The sequence below is a fragment of the Peromyscus californicus genome, unplaced genomic scaffold (genome assembly GCF_007827085.1).
Source record: "Peromyscus californicus insignis strain IS unplaced genomic scaffold, ASM782708v3 Scaffold_8__1_contigs__length_139910024, whole genome shotgun sequence".
NCBI classification, from domain to species: Eukaryota; Metazoa; Chordata; class Mammalia; order Rodentia; family Cricetidae; genus Peromyscus; species Peromyscus californicus.
In genome coordinates, this window is record NW_026294606.1 from 90,121,932 (window position 1) to 90,140,509 (window position 18,578).

General features: G+C 50.7%; 2 protein-coding genes across 2 annotated transcripts in view; one reads left to right on the forward strand and one right to left on the reverse strand.

The window, feature by feature from the left end:
• The first annotated feature begins 3,159 nt into the window (after positions 1-3,159).
• Gins2 (GINS complex subunit 2) lies at positions 3,160-12,652 on the forward strand. Its single transcript, XM_052727090.1, has 5 exons — positions 3,160-3,623; positions 3,710-3,824; positions 7,862-7,961; positions 11,743-11,869; positions 12,163-12,652. Exons 1-5 carry the CDS (start codon positions 3,534-3,536, stop codon positions 12,286-12,288), a joined length of 558 nt encoding a protein of 185 aa, XP_052583050.1. The 5' UTR covers positions 3,160-3,533; the 3' UTR covers positions 12,289-12,652.
• Position 12,653: 1 nt separating this feature from the next.
• The window catches only part of Gse1 (Gse1 coiled-coil protein), a 380,520-nt gene continuing 374,595 nt past the window's right edge, over positions 12,654-18,578 (reverse strand). The window contains 3 exon segments of the mRNA XM_052727088.1: positions 12,654-15,640; positions 16,082-16,185; positions 18,001-18,279. Coding sequence (XP_052583048.1) covers positions 15,506-15,640; positions 16,082-16,185; positions 18,001-18,279 — 518 coding nt within the window. The 3' untranslated portion in view covers positions 12,654-15,505.

Below are 18,578 nucleotides of genomic sequence, written 5' to 3' on the forward strand. Positions count from 1 at the left end.
TCCAAAGCTACACAGAGAAACCCTGTCTCAAGAAACCAAATAAATAAATAAATAAATAAATAAATAAATAAATAAATAAGTACCATCTCTCCAGCCCCTGATTTTGGTGTTTGTTTGATTGTTGATTTTTTAATAATTTATTTTTTTATGTGCATTCATGTTTTGCCTGTGTGTATGTCTGGGTAAAGGTGTCAGATCCCCTGAAACTGGAGTTACAGGCAGTGATGAGCTGCCATGTGGATGCCGGGAATTGAACCCAGGTTCTCTGGGAGAACAGCCAGTGCTCTTAGCCGCTGAGTCGGCTCTCCAGGCCCTATCTGATTGTTTTTGCCAATCTCATGATGGATCCCTGGCTGGCCTGGAACTTTCTATGTAGATGAGGCTGGCCTTGAACTCAGAGAGGTCTGCTTGCCTCTGTCTCCCCAGCACTGGATTACCAAAGATGTGTACCACTGTGCCAGGCTTATTGTTTGTTTGTTTGTTTGTTTGTTTCTGATACAGGATCTTACTACATAACTCAGGCTGGTCTGGGACTGGCTATGTAACCTAGAGTGGCTTTCAGTTCACAGTCCTCCTGCCTCAGCCTCCGGTGTGCTGGGATTGCAGGCATGTGCTGAACCAGCATCGTGTTTGGGGGTTTATCTGTGCCCTGATGTGCAGTAGCTGCTTTGGGCTGAGTATAGTCCTCGTCATGGGTTAGCCACTCTTTCTCCCTCTGTGTATCTGCGGCCCTAAGTTGGTCGCACCTGCATTTTGGGTATTATGAAACTCACTGCGATAGAGAGACGAGTGAAGCATCCTGGCACCCCCACTCTGTAGCGCATAAAGTGCATGCAGTCTCATCCATGCCCCACTAGAAGCCCGGTGGCCACTCAGTAGCACTGCCTCTGTTTTACAGGAAAAGACACCCTATCTGTCTGCTCTCCGCCCCGCCCTCCCCTCCATCTCCCAGCTCCACTGCCTGCTCTCCGCCCCGCCCTCCCCTCCATCTCCCAGCTCCACTGCCTGCTCTCCGCCCCGCCCTCCTCTCCATCTCCCCCTCCTCTCCATCTCCCCCTCCTCTCCATCTCCCAGCTCCACCACTGTCTGCTCTCCGCTCCGGCCCTCCTCTCCATCTCCCAGCCCCTCTCTACAGTACTTTCTTTGCCTTTGCTCTTTTAGAGACTGTGCAAACCAGGAAGTGAAGCACAGCCAACTTGGGAACACAAATATTTGCCAGTCAAGAAAACACTCCTCTGTCAATCAAAACCCAGACAAGCTGGCACACAGACTCTGTAGGAGCGGGAGGCAGCTTCTGTTTTGGCATGGTCCAGGTGGCTGATGGCTTCTCCTCTGAATGCACCCCAAGCTTCTTCCATCCTCAAAAGAAGATGCGGGAACCGAGGCTCCGAGTAGTCACTCAGCATCCAGTGACCTTTATTTCTTTTGAGAATATTCGTGTGAATTCATAACCTCATGAAGGGGACAGAGGGTTTGCAAGTGACAACTTCCAACACAGAGAAGCAGCAGACAGGCTTCCAGGCCGTGGGGGTGGGCGGAGCTTAAGCATGGCTTTATTACAGCTTCCCAGGGTCCCTGCAGGGAGCAGGATACAGCCCAGTCAGGGGCCACAGCTGAGATGGAGCAAATTTTCTGCCTGGCTACAGAAACCCAGGCTGCACCTCCTTTATGCTGTGTGTGTATGTGTGTGTTTTGCTGGGATGGAATCCAGATGTCTTAGTTTTCTATTGCTGTGATAAGACACCATGAACAACTCAAATTATAAAAGCAAGTATTTAATTTGGGGTTCAGATGAGGGTTAGAGTCTGTGGCCATCACAGCGGAGAGCATGTCAGCAAGCAGGCAGGCAAGGCGCTGGAGCAGAAGCAGAGAGCTTCCATCCTCATCCACAAGCATAGGGCAGAGAGAGCACACTAGGGATGGTGGGGCTTTTGAAACCTTAAAGTCCACCCCAGTGTCACACCTCCTAATCCTTTCCAAACAGTTCCACCAAAGGGGGCGTGGGGATGGGTATAGAAGTTGGGGGGACTAAGGATTCAAGTCTATGAGCCTATGGGAGCCATTCTCATTCAAACCACTGCAGCAGGACCCTGCATGTGGGAGGTCACTGTTCTATCACAGAGGTACACCCCCACCCTTGGGTTTCTTTATTTTTGAGATAGTAAATGCTGCATGGCTCAGGCTGGCCCCAACTAAGACCCTCTGCTTCCACCTCTGAAATGCTGAGATAGATTACACCTCATATCTGGACCTCATGGTGAGGGTTTCAAACTCGGATCCAGCCCCTCGTGCCCTTACCAGTTGTAGACTAACCTCTCCCTGTGAGCTACCCTGGTCTGCTGCCACCCTGATGGAGTCACCCGGCTTATAGGGCTTATTATAGTTTCAGCTGTTCTCACCAGACTCCTGACTCAAAACTCCCCTTGCAGGGTCATATTAACATGGAGACTTTCAGGGATTTGAGTGTTGCTGGCTCACCTAGGTCCTCTGTACAGAAGGCTTGAGGGCATCAGGTTCTGGGGTGTAACTCAGTGGAAGAGGGTGTGATTAGCATTTTTGAGGACTAGGGTTCAGTTTTCACAACTGCAACGATAAAACGTTTGCGAACTTGTCCTTGCCGAGGTCTCACCTGATGTTTGGCTTGCTAAAGCTATGATTCTGGGTCCTGTCCCAATGGATCTGAATGGAACAGACAGGGAAGTCGCATTTTCATTGCTTATTAACCCATGTTCAGAAAGGGCAAAGACCGTAAAATTAAAGGGAAGACCCTTCCCTCATGATGGTGTCTGTGTGGACCTGTTAGCCATGTCCCAGCACCCGGAGCTGAGTTTGGGATGAATGTGTTTATTCCTGAATCTGCGCCTAGCGCAGGTGAAGACAAGGTCCCAAACATCTACCCTTTTAGCGGAGGCAGGCAAGTGACTTGAGTTTGCGGCCAGAGGCCGCAAAGGAGCGGGTTGCCGCAGGTGCACCGCCTCCTGCGGGCCGGTAGGGAAAGGGACGGGCACAGGAGGGGCGGGGCCATAGGAAGGAGAGGCGGGGCCAGAGGCGGGGCCGTGCTTCAGGGGCGGGGCCATGAGCGTGACAGGCGGGCAAGAGGAGGAGCCGTGTGCGGCCTGACGAGGGGGCAGGTCCGGAGACTAATAAAGAAGAGGGGACAGGGCTAGCGGCGGGGCCTGGAGAGGATAAAGACGCAGCAGGGGTGGGCTAGCGGGGGAGTAGTTGTAACTCACGAGACCGCTGAGCCAGGATTAAGCATGGAGCCCGCGGACAGGAAAGGGTATGGGTAATCCGTAGGAGGGCGTGGCCATATTATAATTCTGGGCAGGGCTTGAGTGCAGCCTCGCTCTGACCGACCAATCCACGGGCTCGTACCAGCTGCGGATTCCTCCCGAGGCTGCTAAGATTGCATCGTCTCTATAGGTCGCCGCAGGCCGTCTTCCGGCCGGGGGGCGGGCCCCGCGCAGTGGCGGGAAAGCCGCGGCCCAGGCGGGGCGTCTGAGACGCGGAGGGGTGGGAACGTACTCTTCATCATGGACGCAGCCGAGGTGGAGTTTTTGGCCGAGAAGGAGCTGGTGACCATCATCCCGAACTTCAGTCTGGACAAGATCTACCTGATCGGGGTGAGGCGGGCGGGACGGGGCTGCGGCCGTGGGGTCACGGACAGGTCACCGCTCCTTTCCACCTGGGGTCTGCGTTGTCCTTGCAGGGGGACCTGGGGCCCTTCAACCCCGGCTTACCCGTGGAAGTGCCCCTGTGGCTGGCCATTAACCTGAAACAGAGACAGAAGTGCCGTCTGCTACCTCCAGAGTGGATGGATGTGGGTGAGCATTCCCGGGCCCGGTGGGCGGGCTTGTCCCTGATCTGCCTCCTTCCTCGGTTCCTGGCTCCCGGACAGCCGACAGCAGTAGCTGTTCCAGTGGCTCGTTGGTGTGGAGTGTTTGTGATGCGTCTAGTTCCTATTTGGATTTTAGATATTTAGCTAGCCTTAAAATCAAAGATGTGGGCCCGGCGAGATGGCTCAATAGGTAAGGGCACTTACAAGCAAAGCCTAAGAATCTGAGTTCGATCCCTAAAATCCACCGCGGGAGGAGAGAACGGGAGGAGCCCCGCCGTTGTCCTCTGACTTTCCTATGCACTCGACTGCACACAATAATAATACATTTTAATTTAAAAATGGAGTAGAGATTCAACTTTTAAACAAGCATTTTAAAATTTTTCTTAGTGTTTTTTGTTTGTTTGTTTGTTTTGTTTCGAGACAGAGTTTCACTGTGTAGCCCCGGCTGTCCTAGAACTCATTCTGTAGACCAGGCTGGCCTCGAACTCACAGAGATACAACAAGTTTTGTTTTAATTAAGTATCGGCATGCTGGGAAATTCTGTTCCAAAGACTGTGAAAATAGTGTGTCACTGTGTGGTTAGTTTTGTCAAACTGATACAAACTCAGGTCACCTGGGAAGAAGGAACCTCAACTGAGAAATTACCTCCATCCTACCGGCCTGTGAGTATGTCTGTGGGGCGTTTCCTTGGTTAATGATTGAAATGGCAGGGCCCAGCCCACCATGGGTGTTGTCAACCTTGGGCAGGTGGTGCTGAGTTGTATAAGAAGACAGGCAAGGCAGTCAGCAGCCTTCCTCCGTGGTTCCTGTCTCTGTTCCTGTCCGTCACAGTGATGGACTGTGATCAGGCCAAATAAACTCCTTCCTCCCCAACTTGGGCAATGGTATTTATCATGGCAACAGAAAAGCAAATTAGGACAGTCACCCTACAATGGGATATTATCCAGCCATGTAAAGGAATGGGCTTCTGATCCATGCTACAGGATGGATGAACCTGGAAAATCGGATGTTGAATAAAGAAGCCAAGCACAAAAGACTTGGAGATTGTATGATTCTGTTTATGTGAACAGTCAGAACTAGGCAGAACTATAGGCACAGAATAGTGACTGCTTAGGTAATGGGGGCTTGGGAGGGAATGGAGGGGTTATGTTTTTTTTGGGGGGGGGATGGAAATCTGAAATTGAATTGATGGTTGCACAACTCTTTGTTAAAAACCCTTTGTACAGTTGGAGTCAGAAGTGTGTGGTAGATTAAAGATGCCTGTGAAGATGTTAGGGAAAAGAAGTCAACCATGAGCCTTCGCAGTCTTTTTAATTGGTGGGAGAGAGGTATATAGAGTTTGAAGATCCCCAGTGAGCTTGGCTGGAGTCACCTGAGAAGACCTAGAAGAAAAGGCTTAGTCATGGTTCGTTTTGTTATCAACTTGACAGACACACTTGGGAACAAGCACCCTCACTTGAGACATCATTTCCATTAGATTGGCCTGTGGGCATGTCTGTTGGGCAATTTCTTGTTGGATGTAGGAGGGTCCAGCCCACTGTGGGCGGTCCCACCCCTAGGCCGGTAGTCCTAGCCTGTATAAGCAAGCAACCTGAGCCAGCCAATAAACAGTCTTCCCTTGTAGTTCCTGTTGAGTCCCGACCCTGACTTCCCTCGTTGGTGGACTTTGATAAGTAAGCCAAATAAACCTTTTCATCCCCAGTTTGTTTTTGGTCATGGTGTTCATCATGGCAAAGGGAAGCCAACGGGGAGGCTATTTAAACCAGGCTAGTCAGAGAGAGGTGCTTGAACTTAACCTGTGTTAAGGAGTGGATGACTCTGATAGTCCTGAAACTGGGGACCCCAGTTCCTGTGCCTCAAGGGGCACCCTCTAGGCCTGAATCCATTAGAGACCCATTACTAGTTTCAGCTGGCCCAGGCCCAAGGTTAGAGAGACGTGCAGAGTTCTGTGCTTTTGTGGTCCAGGTGAGGAGCAGTTAGACGGTGCTGGTGCCGGGAGCCCATGCAGGAGGCCTGTCTGCTCTGGGACTTCATGTCCATAGAACGATGTCGTGTGCTATGCTGCTCTGGCTTCTCTGGTGGATGTGTGGTTTGCAGTTGACCTTCTGACCACATGGGTCATCACCTTGTTCTCCTGCCTAGGTGCTCCCTCTGTGAGTACTCTATGCCTCTGCTCACCTGTTCTGCAGGTATTTGGGTTACTTGCCATTTATAAATAATTTTTTTATATGTATGGGTCATGTGCATCACATGCATACAGTGCCTTTAGAGACTAAAAGACTCTATCTGATCCCCTGGAGCTGAGGTTGTGAGCTGCTGCATGAGTGCTGGAATCAAAACCCAGGTCCTCTGTAGGAGTAGCAAGTACTCTGAATTGCTGAGCCATCTCTCCAGCCCCCTCTTTCCTAGTTTTAAAAATCATCATTGTGGAATACCACAAGTGTAATTAATATCATGAGGGTAATTAAAAAAATAAATAAAATATAAAAAAATCATCATTGTGTCTGTGTGTCTGCACATGTGCCATGGCACACACGTGAGCAGAGGACAGCTTGTTAAGGAGTCAGTTCTGCCCCATGCTTGCTATGTAGTTAAGAATGGGCTTAAACTGCTAATCCTCCTGCCTCCATCTTCCATGTTGCTGAGTTATTTTTCTTGGGCAAATAGATACTGCCTGTTGGGGACTTGGGCCACAGGACAGATGATGCTTAAGTTTTAAGAAGCTGCCAGCCAGTCCTGCTGAGTGTTGAAACATTAGAATTCCAGAGTAATGTAGATGAGATCACATTGTCCCACATCCTGGCCAGAGGGTTGGCATTGCCAGTCTTCCTGATTGGTGAAGACATTGAACAGATGTGTTTTGTTATATGATTCAAGGGTAGAAAGTAAAGTAATCCCGTGCAGGGGTTCAGTTCAGTGGCGGACTGCCTGCCTGGCATGCATGAAGTGTGCAGGAAGAACCGAATCACTGCTTTCATGGAGGTGGGCTGAGGCTGCTTGCAGCTGGCCTGAGTGCTTTCTAGGGAGTGGTAGCAGGCTATCCTGAAGGTCTGTGTGGAGGAGAAAAAAGAAGAGATGGTGCTAAGGCATGCCCAGCTGTGGCTGGAGGCTCAGCTCTTAGATGGAATCACTGTTTTCTGAGGTTGGCAGAGCACAGGGCAGTGAGGAGGCCCAGGGTGTGGTCTGAGCCTGTCGTCTTGGGGATGCTGGATCGCTGTCCAGGTGCAAGTCATGTGAACAGTGGGACATAGAGGCAGGAGTTGGAGAAGTACTCCAGGTGTGCTAGGTCTCCACTTGGGCAGGATGAGATGGCTGGAGTTTGAGCCTAGGGTGTGGAGAGGACTCACCCACTGAGCTCTGGACCCCAGCACTGAGAGGTCACAGGGAATTGGCTATAGGCACTAATAGAGGGAAGTTAGGTCAGAAGAAGGTTCAGGGGTAGTGGTGACATCAGACGCAGCATCCGTCCCGAGAGGTGCTCGCAAGACATCTAGTCTAAGATATGAATACCCCACATTGTTTTTATGCACTGCACTTGCTTACTGGCCATGTAGGCAATACCAGTGCCTGGTCAGATTGTAAGATTAAAAATGTTTTCTTGGGGCTGGAGAGATGGCTCAGTGATTAAGAGTACTGACTGCTCTTCCAGAGGTCCTGAGTTCAATTCCCAGCAGCCACATGGTGGCTCATAACCATCTCTAATGGGACCTGGCGCCCTCTTCTGGCATGCAGGCATACATGCAGGCAGAACACACACACACACACACACACACACACACACACACATATACAAATTTCAAAACAAAAAACGCTTTCTCAGCTGGGAGGAGTGGCACACGCCTTTAATCCCAGCACTCTGGTGGCAGAAGCAGATGGATCTCTGAGTTCAAGGCCAGTCTGGTCTACAGAGCAAGTGTCAGGACAGCCAGGGCTACACAGAGAAACCCTGTCTTGAAAAACAAAACAAAATGTGTTTTCTCTCTGTTATGGTGATGGTGAAACGCACTAACCTCTATGTTTCAGAGAAATTGGAAGAGTTGCGAGATCAGGAGCGGAAGGAGGAGACATTCACCCCAGTGCCCAGCCCACACTACATGGAGATCACCAAGCTCTTGCTGAATCAGTGAGTCAGCCCACGAGGCAGTGCATGCCCTCATATAGGTGACCTGGAGGAGGTGTCTCCATGCAGGGGGACTAGGCTATCTCTCTGTTCTCTTCTGTTCCTTCTCTCCCCACCTTGGATTCTGTACATTCTAGGCCTGTCACTTGTCACTGGATTGCAATGTAGCCACTGTCGCTCCAGCAACAGTCGTTTCTGGAACTGCACATTAGTCCAACTGAGTGAAAGTGTATGGATCTGGGTTCCCTGTGTCTGTCACACGAGTGGCCAAGGGCCTCATGTGGGCCTTGGTCTTGAGCTATAGAGATGTGCCCTGGCAAGCTCTGGGTTTATGCACCCACATCTGCCCCAGCTCTCTGTCTTCTGGATCATTCCTCATGTGGTGGCCAGGTTGCTTGGTGCTGCCCTGTCTGCAGCTTCTAGCTTCAGTCTTAGGTCAGGTGCTCAGAGCAGTCACAGCTGGCAGGTGTTCCCGCCCCCTTCTTTCACAGCCCTCCTTTGCTCTGTCTGTAGGTTTATGATCCCCGGGGATCTGCAGACCAGGTTTTGTTTGTTTGCTATGGGATCGTGCTAGATTGCTTAAACTGGTTCTGAGCTCCGGGCTTTAGTGGTCCTCCTGCCCCAGCTCCTCCTGGCCTAGTAGTGTCTGCAGAGCTCTGCCCTGGCATTTGCTACAGTACAGTTTTGTAGTCTTCTGTCTGGCTGTGCCATTATGCAGCCTGTACTGGATGGGCAGGGACTGTCCCCACACAGGCCTCAGACAGGTTTGTTGACTGAAATCGGTAGGTGCTCAAACGTAACTCAGTGAGCATCCAGCTAGACTGTACCTCTCGGCTGGTTCGAGAGCAGAACTGTGCGGTCCTCTTAGAGCAGCTGGACAGTAAGGCTGTGTGTCACTGCTTTGTCTAAAGGTGAACTCAGGAGGGATGGGAGGCTGAGGCTCACTCATTCCTTCCTACAATATCCTTACTGTTCTGAACATAGTCACATGGGCCTGAGTTCCTATTTGGGTAGGGAAACAATGTGACCCTGTGAACTGGTCATGAAACTGCTGCACCATCAGTGCCTTTGGGAATCCTTGGGGCATAACAAGGCCTGGGGAGGCCAGAGAAGGCATTTAAGGAACGCCAACTTGAACAGAACAGCAGACCGTCCTGAGGAGCAGGGAGAGGGCAGCAGTGTGGGAGGAGCTGGAAGGTACTGTGGTTCCGTATGCTTGAGGGTATGGGGGTTGGGGGGGGTACACGATGGGCCGTGGAGACACAGATTCTGTGGTGATGGGGAGGCCAAGGGAGATGTGGTGTCTTCAGGGGTCTGAGAGAGACAGGTAGTCTAGGAAAGGAGAGAATCTTGATGCATGACTAGGAACCAGGCTGGTGCTACCAGTATAGAGGACTGTTTCTTGGCGTTCTGTGTATTATGCACTCTACCAAGAACCTTATTGTTGTCCGGGAAGGTGTGGTAGCACACTCTTAATTCCATCACTGGGTGGGGATGGAGGGTAGAGACAGATGAATATGAATTCTAGTTTGGTCTACTTTAGGAGTTCCAGGCCACCCAGAGCTATACAGTAAGATTGAGTCTTTTAAAACAACAACAAAAAACAAAACCTTACTGTGTAATTTATTTAGTTAAAGGAACCAAATTAAAATTTTTTTAGCTGGACGGTGGTGGTGCACATCTCAGTACTCAGAGCCAGAGGCAGTCAGATTTCTGAGTTCAAGGCCAGCCAGGGCTACATAGAGAAACTCAGGCTAGGGAGAAAAAAAAAAGCAACAAAACCCCCCACAAAACTAAATAAACTAAATAAAATATAATAGAATTAGAAATTTAAAAGGACATTCCTTTTGTGGATACATTCAGAGGACACTTTCAGGAATTGGTTCTCTCCTTCTATCATGTGGGTTCCAGAGATTGGATTCAGATTGTCAGGTTTAGCCGGATACCTTTACCTGCTGAGCCATCTCGATGGTCCAGGAACCCAGTTTTACTTTGCTCTGTAGTTCACTTGATAAGGATCTGGAGTTCTTTGTCTTCTTCTTCTGTTCAGAGCGGAAGATCTGAACGCTTGTGTTCATAATTCAGTTCATACACTCTGTACTGCAAACCCGCCTGCCTCTCCTGAGCTGACTGGCACAGGGAGAGCACCTAGTGATGGCTACATGAGTCCGTCTGCCTCTGTCTTGTGTGAACTTCTTTCTTCAAAGGCTGCCTTCAAGTATGTCGTAAAGGAAAGTTGTTACAACTGCTGACCTTAAACTCTCTGTGGACACCGGCTGCTTTGAGACTTTCCTCCGCTCTGTGAGTTTTGTAACCTGTGCTCCCCACAGCGGCAGTCCTGTCTCTCAGCCTTTTGTGAGGCTAGAGATGCACTTAAAGGGCTTAGCACAAAGCTTGCCCTCTTCTTCCCTGGTGGTGCTGGGTAGTGAGCCTACGTCACCGTAAAAACAGGGATCTGCTGAACTAGCCAGCTATGAGATAGTTACACAGCACAGGGTGGTGTTACCCTAAAGGGAGTGTCCCATCAGCACAATCTTCCACTATTCTTTTTTTTTTTTGGTTTTTCAAGACAGGGTTTCTCTGTGTAGCTTTGCGCCTGTCCTGGAACTCACTTGGTAGTCCAGGCTGGCCTCGAACTCATAGAGATCCGCCTGCCTCTGCCTCCCGAGTGCCGGGATTAAAGGCGTGCGCCACCACCGCCCGGCTTTCCACTATTCTTTTAAAGACATATGTTTGTTTTTAATTACATGTGTATGTCTGTGCGAGGGTATATGCATGTATGTGCCCAAGGAGACAAGAAGAGGGTATTGGAGCTCTTAGAGCTGGAATTACAGGGGATTATAGATCACCCCATGGAGGTTTCTGGGAACTGATTGGGTCCTTTGCAAGAGTATGTGCTCTTAACTGCTGAACCATCTCTAGCCCCCTCCAAAGTGTTATTGTTCTGAAGATTTATTTTTATTGTGTCTGTGTGTCGGTATGTGCATGTGAGTGCATGTGGGTGCCCTGAGAGGCCAGAGGTATGGGATTACCTTGGAGCTGGGGTTAGAGGTCATTTTGCCCCACCTGGCATGCATGCTAGGAACCAAATTGTGTCCCCCTGCAAGAGCACTGTGTGTGCTAACTTCTGAGCCACCTCTAGCCTGTGTTCTTGCTATGGAGTCTCACACCATACTCCATGTCCAGGTATCCTCCTATCTCAGCTTCCTAGGTGCTGGGAGTATAGTCACCACTCCTGACTTTCAGTATTGCTTCACTTTGTTAGATCTGTCATTCTGTGTAGCCACTGACCATGGACAATGAGCATGAATGAAAACACTGGGTGCCAAGCTTACCTGCCACATGCCAACCACCGAGGAAAGAACAGAGCCCAGTACTCTACCAAGTCTGTGCAAGGCTTTTTTCCCTTCCCTCTTTGAAACAGGTTCTAGCTGTGTATCTCAGCCTTGAACTTGTAGTTCTCCTGCCTCAACCTTCTGAATGCTAAGGTTACAGCCATGTGCTAGCACCCCTGGCTCATCAAGCTTTATCTTTAAAGATTTGTTTGTGTGCACGTTTGGATGGGTCTGTGTCTGCCGCAGGTGTTTGGGGGCCTAGGGTTTATAAGCAGCTGTGAGCTGCCTGATGGATGGCCGCAATGGAACTGGAATCCTTAGGAAGAGTGGCCGCACTAATTGCGGAGCTGTTTGGCCTGCCCCCAAGCTATGGTTTTGAAGCAGTGGCCACTTCTGCCTTGTCTTACCAAGTGCCTCTGTGTGTTTTGCCTTTGTCTGTGTATCTTCAGTGCTTCTGACAACATCCCCAAAGCAGACACCATCCGGACACTCATCAAAGATCTCTGGGACACACGCATGGCCAAGCTCCGGGTGTCTGCTGACAGCTTTGTTCGGCAGCAGGAGGCACATGCTAAGGTACGCATGGCCCTCCCGTCCCCACCCTGTGCCAGTGGGCACTGCCAGTCAGTGTGAATGCTTCCAGGGAGTTGTCAGGGCATCCTGCCTGCTCAGCCATGTAAGCAGGGATTTGAAGTTGTGCTTTGAATAATAGCTCATGGGGACCTGGGTAGAGCTTGCCTGGTGTGCCAGGGCACTGGGCTTCGTCCTCAGCGCCCAGGAACAAACAACTCATTGGTGTATAAGCTTCTGTTCAGTTGAGTTTGGCTTTAAGGTCAGAATTTCCTCTACCCATTTGCTTCTGGTTTCAGCTGGATAACTTAACCCTGATGGAGATCAACACGAGTGGGGCCTTCCTCACCCAGGCACTTAATCACATGTACAAACTCCGCACAAACCTCCAGCCCTCCGAGAGCACCCAATCCCAGGACTTCTAGCCACAGGCCTGTGGTGTGCAGACCCTTGCTGTCTGCTGCTGTCAAGCTCTGGACTTAATGGGCACTCAGCTCTGGAAGCATGTGACGGTGGAGAGGGGGGTGTGAACACTGGTGGAAGCCGTGCGTTTGCTACTCACTTCTGTCAGAACTCAGCGAGTTCAGCTTCCACCGAGTGTCGAAGTACCGGCTCTCCTCTCGTGAGGAATGACTTCTCTAAGGAGCACGGACTCCTCTGCATGCCATGCACAGCAACTGTTCAGGCCAGTGTAGTTCAGTGTCTTCAAGTTGGACCTGTGAAAGCTGTATGTAGTTGAGAATTGCGGGGAGGGGTGGTGGTGCTGATATAAAAAGATTTTCCTCTTAACGTGATTTAGAAGATTTTATTTTTTGGGATGTTGTCAGAAATTACAGCAATATATTCATAAATACCTAATTACTACATTCAACAAATAATATTACAATACAGTTAATTCAAACAAGTACACTTAGAACGGGTTTAATTTCACAGCATCTAAACTGCCCCCAGAGTGACCGAGGCACCGTCCTCCCTCCTGCCTGGGTCCACTGCCCGAGCGAGCAGCGAGGCGCAGGGCACACACAAGTACAGAACCAGTGAGATGCCTCCTCAGGTCAAGGCAGCCTCTAGGGTTAAGCACTGGATCAGACAGTGGGGACAGGCTACGGCAAGTAGTGAAGTCAAAGCTTGAGTACTTGAGAGAGTACAGACTGCTGCTAAGTGGCTAACCACACCTCGGAGGTGCGAGCCTGCTGTGCGGGCCATCTCCATGCTGGGTCCTGGATGTCGGGGGTGGGGGTGGGGTGGGGAGGCGTCTAGTTTGCAGTCCAGTTTAACTGAGATCTGGCAGTGCTGTGAGCATGGCTGATTTCCCCAGTTAGGGCAGGGCTCCTTGTAACCCTCTGGGTACCCCAGCAGTACAATCTAGTGTCATGGTACTAGTTGGAGGTCCTTAAGATACCATGCACTGAAGTGTTGACCGTCTTATCTTATCTTAGTCATATCAGTTTGGCTCTAATGATATGCAACCATTTTTTTTTTAAAGATCTGATCAAACATGGAGCCATGGGATCTAACACTGGACTGTCCATCATAAGCTTGGTGAATTCCCAGTCAGGACACAGGGCAGCTATCCCTTGGAGGCCAAGTGGGAAGGCACAGTCAAGGTCTGGGATTCTCATGTACATACTAATTTTACAGTCCATCCTGGAGCAGATCTGTAGTGGAAAGGTTGAAGAGACCTCCGGGGACTATGTGCGGTACCTGGAAGGGTATGCTACGTTTTCAGCTACATATATCAGTGTCTCAGACTATGTGGGATGGGAGAACTATGTGTGTGGTAGAAATGGCACTTGCCTGCCACTTTACTGGCTTGTACCTGGTTCTGATTGTCACTTTACTTGTGAGCACGGGAATATTCAGGGCTTCACAGGTAGGCAAGGGCGTTTGGAAGGGACATAGGCATTGCAGGTCAGTGGCTCAGCTTGTGCCCCAGGCCGACCTGGGAAGTTCTCTCTCGCGTTGGGTCACATACTCAGCCAGGGGAAGTCCTGTGAGATAATGGGAGGGGCTGTGTGCAGTTTTAAGTTATGGGGTCTACTTTTCCCAAAGCCATTACCAAGAAAGCAGATTAGCAAAAGCTTCCAGTCATCACTGTGGAGTTTAGCCTGGGATAGGAACACTAAGGTGTGAGCGCAAGCAGCATTTAATTGGGAACTTGGGTAACACTTTGTCCCAGGGCATGCAGCCTCTGCTCACCTGTAGACCATCCCCAACTGGTTGTAGGGCAGAGGCCTCGGGACCGCCTCTCTCCTGTTGCTCCCATGCCAAGGGAGGTACGTTTTGACTGCTGACAGTACTGGTGCTTGCGTGTCTGAGTTTGCTAATATCTACAAGATTCTCGGCAGGGGGACAGAGCAAACTGGGGGGGTGGGTAAGTGGGGGTGGCTGGTGGGGAGGACCTGCCAGCAAGCTGCTCTGTCCAGCCATTGAGCCTGGTAGGCAAGGGTAGGCTCAGCCTCTTATCCTCATGGAGTGACAGCCACAAGCTGACAGGAAGAGGTTCTCTTCAAGTTAGTTGGTCGACCCTGACTGAGGAGTTGAAACTGGAAAGGAGATTGCTCAGTACGGAGCTCTCTGCCACAGCTGTGCCTGTCACAGGAGCTCAGCTCCCACGGCTTTACCTCCAGTTCCTATTGCATGTGGGTCACTCACGATCTCAACAGCTGACCAGCCCCAGGTGCCCCTCAGCCCCGCTGTATGGGATGCCGCACAGGTGAGCTCTTCTACTTTCTAAAACTTTAGCATTTTAATGTCCTGACCAGCAGCAGCACAAACACTAAAAGCAGGTTGGTTTTTTTTTTCTTTAACCAGAAAAAAACAAAACCGAAAAAAAAAACAAAGGAAACCCCCAAACAGGAAAAACAAACAAAATTCCCCAAACCACATATTAAAAATGGCAGGCTTTTTATAACAATAATTAAAGTAATAAAAACATACAAAACTTTGTTTTTTTTTTTTAATATATACACAGTACAAGGCTGAAGCACCTTTGACTTTTCTCTCAAAACGTATGTTTGTATGAAAACGCCAAACACAGCGGTAGCAATCCAGTGGGTGGGCTATCTGTGGACAGCTCCACTCATCTTCCCCAAGGAAAACAAGGTACCTTCGGGTGTGGGTTTGCCTCTTTTCCCAAGAGCTGTTCCAGGGAGAAGCCTGGACTAGCTCGCGTGCTCCTCGGACGCTGGCTGGCGCAGGAAGGTGACTGATCTGAGCCCTTTGCTGTACACGCCCAGCCTTCTCGCGCAAGTTAGTCTTACTCCTGGGAGGAAGAGGCTAGCTCCCAGGGCCGCAGCAAGGGCGAGCTGGGCTCTTGTGGCACAGCAACACCAGAAACTACCAGCCGGCTCTCCTTCAGCCACATGCATGGTGGGCATCAGGGTAGGAGAAAGAGAACGTGGGGGAAGAAGGAGAAACACCGCCAATCAGAAAGAGAAACTGAGTCTAGCTGAGACAGGTGACTCGATTACACTGGAGTCAAGGTGACGTCCTTTCTGGAGCCTGGAATTCTTCGCTTCATGCATGGCACGTTCTCAATTTGTGAGCTTCAAACCTCCCAGTGAAAAATATTAAATATTCAAGGTAATAAAATAGATAATATTTCTATGCTATAGGTTCAGCCTAGAGCAAGGGAAACCGTCACCTCGGATATCCCTTAAAGTAGCCCCTAGGCCAGTGCATGGTGGGCAAGGCAAGGCACTTCCGTAAGTGGTCCAGCTCCGCCTGGAGCCGCTCCCGCTCCGAGACCATCTTCTGTTTCTGACTCCGAAGCTCCTGTGGAGAAGATGTGCATTAGAACACCACTGGTACGTACGCCAGTGAGTGACCTGGAGACTGCTAGAATGTTCTTCCAGCAACATGTACTCCTAAAGAACCAAACTCTGAATCCCAGGTCTGATCAGCCCTGCACATGTCCCCCTGTGTGGGGGTAGAGGGATACCTTAGTGCCACAAGAACTTTTGTGTGTGTATGTGTGGCCTTGGCTGGCCTTAAACTCTGATCCACCTGCCTCTGCCTCCCAAGTGCTGGGATTGAAGGCATGCACCACCACCCCGCAAAATCTTTTTATTTCTAAAACAGGATCTCACTATGTGGCCCAGACTGGCTTCACACTCGCAGATCTGCCTGCCTCCTGGGATTAAAGCATGTGCTCCCATGCCTGGCATTAAGTTCTGAATTCTGAAGAGCAGACTTCTCTGGGGGTGCCTGACTCACCGCCATGCTGAGAGAGAGCTGTTCCGCAGTCAGGCTGAGGCTGTAGTGCTGCGCCTCCAGCCGCCGGCACTGCGTCTGTAACACCTGCCGCTCCAGGTTTTGCTCTGAAAAGACAAGAGGTGGCCATGCATCATCTTTGTATGAGGCTGCGTGTCTTCAACTGTGCAGTGTGTTCTTAGCTGCGCCAACTGACGATCGAGATGTCTCCACCTCAGTGCAGTGGGGGAAACTAAGTGGATTAATGGCCTTCAGATGTTTTTTGTTTGTTTGTTTTTTTTGTTTGTTTGTTTTTTGTTTTCAAGACAGGGTTTCTCTGTAGTTTTGGTGCCTGTTCTGGAACTTGCTCTGTAGACTAGGCTGGCCTCGAATTCACAGAGATCCGCCTGGCTCTGCCTCCCGAGTACTGGGATTAAAGGTGAGAACCACCACCGCCCTGCTCAGGTGTGTTTTTTAAACCAAGTTGTTGGTGATGATGGTGGAGACAGTTTATGCTGTTAGGAAAGGGCTGGCCTTTTTAATTAGCGAATCTCTGCTTTACCAAGACACTCTACTATACAGAGTGCTCCCGTCAATGACAAATGACCACAACAGACTGACCTTACAAAGCCAGAACAACAAGACGGTCATCAATGACGCAGCAATCAAAGTATGAAAAAGTCACCTCAAGAGGGGAAGATAAACCTGGCAGAGGACAAGCTTAGGTTGTCTCAAGTTCACAACCGAGACAAGAGCCCCACCAGCCAGGTCCCGGGTGATGCAGTAACAGTGGCAGACATGCCTGTTACCTGGGTCAGGCTGTCAGTGCTGAGCACAGCTGGGCCTCCTGTCAAGTGCTGACACAAGCACTCGGCAAAGCTCAAGCCCCAAAGAGAGCCTCGCTTGTGTTGCCATGGAGACTGAACTGCTGAGTTTGAGGGCCAGTTCTCCCATCCCAGGGACAGAGTGAACACCCTAACAGGGTTATTGTCGGGGAGTCAGTTAACAAGATCCTGAGATTCACACAGCTAAGAACAAGCCAGGGTAGTACCACAGGGATACTTCTGCCAGATGCAGATGTATGCCCAGAATGACAAGGACAGCACAGGGAAGTGTCCCAGTGGCCTTCAAAAGACCTACAGTCTCCACACCCCGGATGGGAGCATTTCTCTCTCTACGCCAATTCAAAACTATCTGCGATGCTACTGGGTCCTGTTTCTGCATGCCTTAGAACAGAAACAGGTGCAGGAGCAGTGCACAGCAGACCCAACAATCCCAAAATGCAGGGCAGGAGGAAAAGGCAGCACTTGGGGAGGGGCTCAGGCTACCTGTGTGTCAGTTGGTATTTGCTTCCAAAACACCTTCCAAGGAGGTGTGGTAGCAGATGCAATATTTACAGCTCAGTCACGTGCCAAAACAATAAAGCTAAGGTATGGGAGGAGGTAACCGGCAGCTAGGTTAGGCCAAAGGCAGTGTGGCCCCAAAGGCAGTGCATTGGAGTCTCTGGATGCTGGGGAGACGGGCAAGGGAGTAGTATACATGAGCATGAGAGAGGTGCTGCCCCCACCCGCACTCCCACCCGACTGTGTGAAGGCAGCAGAGCGGGGGATATATGGGTGTGCTGGGGTATGTGACTCAGGCTGGTTTCCGGGAGAGCATCTAGAAACTTCCGAGGTAAGGTGAGCTGCAAAGAGTCCAAGCTCCTTCAGTGTGGGCTCATAAGCATGGTAATCAGGACCGGCCAGAGCTCAGCTACATATACAAACTAGGCAATATTCTGCCACCCTCCTTGAGCAGGGCCTCAGGGCTAGGGTATGAGCTATACCGTAGGCTTGCCCTGCAAGAACACCACTGTCTCAGCACCATGACTCAAGCAGCCCTCGACTAGCAAGGATCCGGTGGGGCCCAGACTTGCTGATTACCCCTCCCCCCAAGCCCCCTACCTTCTATGTGTTCCTGGTAAGCTTCAAAGATTGCCTCAATCCCTTGCCACGGGCGCCTGGGGGCTTCCTCAGCTTCCTCTTCACTGTCATCCTCGTCGTCCTCCTCAGAGTCCTGGTCCACCTCCTGCATCGGGGGGCCCTTCCTCCCAGCTAGGGGCTCCTGTTGTCCATTGTGCTGGGGCAAGGGGACCCGGCTAGAGGACTGCAGCTCAGGAATGTTGTAGTGGACTGCCGTGTCGACCTTGTGGTTCTGCTCTGCAGACAGCACAGCTGAGCTCCCTGGGGTGAGGAAATGAGGATCTTGAGGCACAGGCAGGGGCTGATCTGAAAGGCACCCATGGGCACGTCTATAACTGTAAGCATGGTCTCCTTCATGAGGGCAGAGGTATTCCATGAGCAGGGTCAGGGATTGTCCCTCTAAGGAGAGGTGGCTCAGCCCTGCTGGTGGCCTCACTTGAAGACTATTCAGTAATGTGCCCCTTAGATGCCACTCGAAAGAGCCCCTCCACCCTAAGGCGCAGGGAGCAATCTGCTGCTTCCAGCCAAGCCCCGTCTTTCTAATAAACTCACAGAGGCCC

Bases quoted from the DNA above. Each gene is read 5' to 3' on its own strand.
- Gins2 (XM_052727090.1), top strand. From the start codon at position 3,534: ATGGACGCAGCCGAGGTGGAGTTTTTGGCCGAGAAGGAGCTGGTGACC. The intron at 7,962-11,742 runs GTGAGTCAGCCC...GTGTATCTTCAG, and splicing joins ACCAAGCTCTTGCTGAATCA to TGCTTCTGACAACATCCCCA. The intron at 11,870-12,162 runs GTACGCATGGCC...TTCTGGTTTCAG, and splicing joins AGCAGGAGGCACATGCTAAG to CTGGATAACTTAACCCTGAT.